This window comes from Atta colombica, unplaced genomic scaffold (assembly GCF_001594045.1).
Source record: "Atta colombica isolate Treedump-2 unplaced genomic scaffold, Acol1.0 scaffold225, whole genome shotgun sequence".
In the NCBI taxonomy this organism is placed as follows: domain Eukaryota; kingdom Metazoa; phylum Arthropoda; class Insecta; order Hymenoptera; family Formicidae; genus Atta; species Atta colombica.
In genome coordinates this window covers 1,152,996-1,156,300 of record NW_017259322.1, presented here as the reverse complement: position 1 = coordinate 1,156,300, position 3,305 = coordinate 1,152,996, and the positions used below count along the sequence as shown (strand labels likewise).

General features: G+C 32.6%; 1 protein-coding gene across 1 annotated transcript in view; it reads right to left on the bottom strand.

The window, feature by feature from the left end:
* Positions 1 to 158: 158 nt before the first annotated feature.
* Positions 159 to 3,305, bottom strand: part of LOC108688077 (GPI ethanolamine phosphate transferase 1) — a 3,832-nt gene continuing 685 nt past the window's right edge. The window contains exons 2-8 of the mRNA XM_018194172.1: positions 3,010 to 3,230; positions 2,709 to 2,934; positions 2,348 to 2,633; positions 1,811 to 2,255; positions 1,384 to 1,720; positions 790 to 1,171; positions 159 to 602 (exon numbers count right to left, since the gene is read on the bottom strand). Coding sequence (XP_018049661.1) covers positions 171 to 602; positions 790 to 1,171; positions 1,384 to 1,720; positions 1,811 to 2,255; positions 2,348 to 2,633; positions 2,709 to 2,934; positions 3,010 to 3,230 — 2,329 coding nt within the window. The 3' untranslated portion in view covers positions 159 to 170. The remainder of the gene's footprint in view (positions 603 to 789; positions 1,172 to 1,383; positions 1,721 to 1,810; positions 2,256 to 2,347; positions 2,634 to 2,708; positions 2,935 to 3,009; positions 3,231 to 3,305) is intronic.

The window sequence follows — 3,305 nt, the reverse complement described above, 5'->3', positions numbered from 1 at the left end:
TATATATATATACGCATACATACACATACATACAGGCACAGAGATGTATTTGTTCGATTTTTTTTTATCAAATTTGTCAGATATTTCAATGTAAATGACAGTAACAAACATATATAGACAAATACTTTTAAAGCACAATTAGTTTAATTTTCCTAATCATATAAAAAAGTCTATACGATATGTTTCTTTTGAGATAGTGGGCCGATCCAAAATCGTTCAAAGTCCAGTTTCATAAGTGGACGCGAAAGACATTGTAACAATACAAAAAGACAAGGAAGAGAAATAGCAATAATGAATTTACTGATAGCGCTACCGATGTCGAGCCAACTACCATATGGCGTGACGCAATACATCAAAGGCAATGACAAACAATCACCTAAAAAGAGAACAGCTAAAGAATTTGGCTTTTTACATTCTTCCAATTCTAAAGAGTAGCTCACACATCCCACTAATATCAAAGGAATGCTAAGTTTAAGAAGTATCAAGGATGTCATTAGAAATGGAGAGAAGACGGTGACAAAATGACGCGTCCAAGACGGATCGAATGAACTGATACTCGCCATATTTCCCGTGCCGAAGAAGCACAATAATACGTATAGCATCTAAAATAACATGTTAAGGATATATAATAATAATAGTTATCTGTTATATGTATAAATTAAGAGAGAAATGTTGAAAATTAATTCTTTAACGCTTTAATCTAATTATCTTTAATTAATCCAGATATAAATCACTCTTTTGTTAAAAAAGATTATTTAAAAATTTTTCTTAAAAATGATAAAAGGATACGAAAAACGCCGCTTTGATCAAGTCTTCTGTGATATTTCGCTCTCCTGAGATCTTTGAGGTAGTTGAAGTAGCTTCCAACCAAGAAATTAAATTGAGTGTAAGCGTCATGAAGAAGATCGGCTCGTAAGAAGCCGATAACAATGTAAAAGAACAGAAAAATCCGAGCATTACGCCCAGCGTTCTTTTTTTGTTCTCTATTGGATGACACCAAATGCTTAATGGCGCAGTCAATAGGATAATCCACGATATCCAATATCGACCATCGATGAATTCCATATATATAATACTTGTGATGACTAGACGTATAATTTCCATTATTCTCCGACTTTGTGACATCTCGTTAATAATCACTATCGCTATTGCTATACATACACCAATTATCCTGAAAACAATAAAGAAGATATTAAGTTTTTAGTCAAAAATTTTTATACAAAATTATATCTTGTGTATTCTTTTTCAATATCATTAATTAAAAGAAAGAAAAAAAGATAAATTTTTTTTATCAATCTCCTATGATCAATATTCCTATTGAATATTGATGATTATTTAAAATAATTTTAAATGTCTGACTTGATTACATATGCGAGAACTTACACAATATAAGTGTGTGGATGTGGCTCAATGACAGGCAGTAATGGAAATACACATAGTGCAATCGAAGTCCAAATCATAGAAACTGGAACATCTTCTGACTTTACTGCTCGTATCAATAAGAGTAATAGTATTCCTATGCTGAAAGCAAATCTATATGTTAATCCAGCAAATATTATCACTAGTAATAACAGAGTGCCTCCAATATCTATGACTAGCGTTTGTGTGCTTGTTTCTGCAAATACAGGTGTCGATGTAATATAAGTAGTAACAGCAAACCACGCAGATATTATAGCAAAGGATGCGTAGCATGGTAATCTCCAGTTGTTACAATTAGACGCTGTAAGTAAAGTTAATGTATAAATAAAGTGTCCATTTTTCAAATAAAATCACTGATTTTTACTTAATACATTTAGAAATGATTACTCACTTATATGTACAATTAACATTATTATTAATAAACATGGAAATCCAACATTTATTAATCGTAGAAGAAAAATTCGCGAATATTGACGCTTTGCTCCAGCTATTTTGAAGAATAATATAACTATCCAGCTAAGCCACATTATTGACAAATATATTAAAAATCGTATACGTTGATATTGTCTAAAATACAACAAGGCTTCCTTGCTCAAACTAATTGCATCATTGCCCTCTCGAATTCCTGCCATTATATTTCTTTTACTGATATGTTGTTGGGCTTTACGAATTTTATCATTTATCTGTGTCTCTCGCCAATCAGTATAATCACTATCTTGACAACTTATCACACGATTTTCTGTTATTTGATGCATTAGTTGTTTCACATTGCTGATTAAAGAATGAGCGACATATTCACGATAATCCAAATTGAAATATTGCCACGGTAGTGCACCCTAAAAAAGTATTTTACGAATAAATATTTTATACAATATATGGGTACATATATAGTATATAAATTTGATCTTAATATGACATAAATACTAACTTCATTATTTATAGGAATAGGAATTCCTATTAGGGATGCTATCAAGGGAGTTATACTCGCTTGTTCAACGTCTTGACGAAAGCCAGACGATTTTACTCCTGCTCCCCAAGTGATTAAAGGCGTTTCAGTTTCAGATGGCAAACCACTTCCATGAGATCCCCAATCGGTCATTCCGTGATCCGATGTGAATATATAAGCGGTAGTGCCCTTCTCAAAAAAATCTTCTGTCGCATTCACAGCCTCTTCAATCCTCTTATCGACATAATTCATATTGTCCACATACTCTCTAATCTCAAAATTTCCTTTTTAATTCTGTACTTTCAAAACAACAGTAATCAATAGTTTAAAATAATTCGGATACCTGGAATTTGGTTTTTTAGTATGCCCCAAAGTATCACATCCAAGCAGATGAAAGAACAGGATAATTCGATTTTGATTTATGACTGTCTCGGCTACTGAAGATTGTAGCCATTTCAAATAAGCATCAAACACCCAGGAGTCCAGACGTCTTGTTTGATTACTCAATTTTGTATCAAAATCCTGCCACGCAGATGGATAACTTTGTCCATAAACATTGTGTTTGCTACCTAACTTTTCAAAATGTCAAAATAAGCGTGAGAAATAATGAATATCGATACTCTTGCACCTTTCTTTTAGAATACCTTTTGTGAACAGTGGTATTATATCTGGACTGCCCCAAGCCCAAGTTGTATGACTTTGATTGAAGACAGAATCAAAGTCAACTGGATTCTCTTGCCATCCTTTGAAAATGGCACTAGGATCTTCGTACAATCCTGCAGCGATTGCAACGTGTCCTGGTCTTGATTCGGTAGGCACTCTTGTGTGAGATATTCCCCAAACACCCCTATTCTTCATTGCATCCCTAAAAAAGAATTATTTATTTTATCTAACAAAATTAAGTTAATATTGAAACAAAAATATAAATCAATATTCTTAT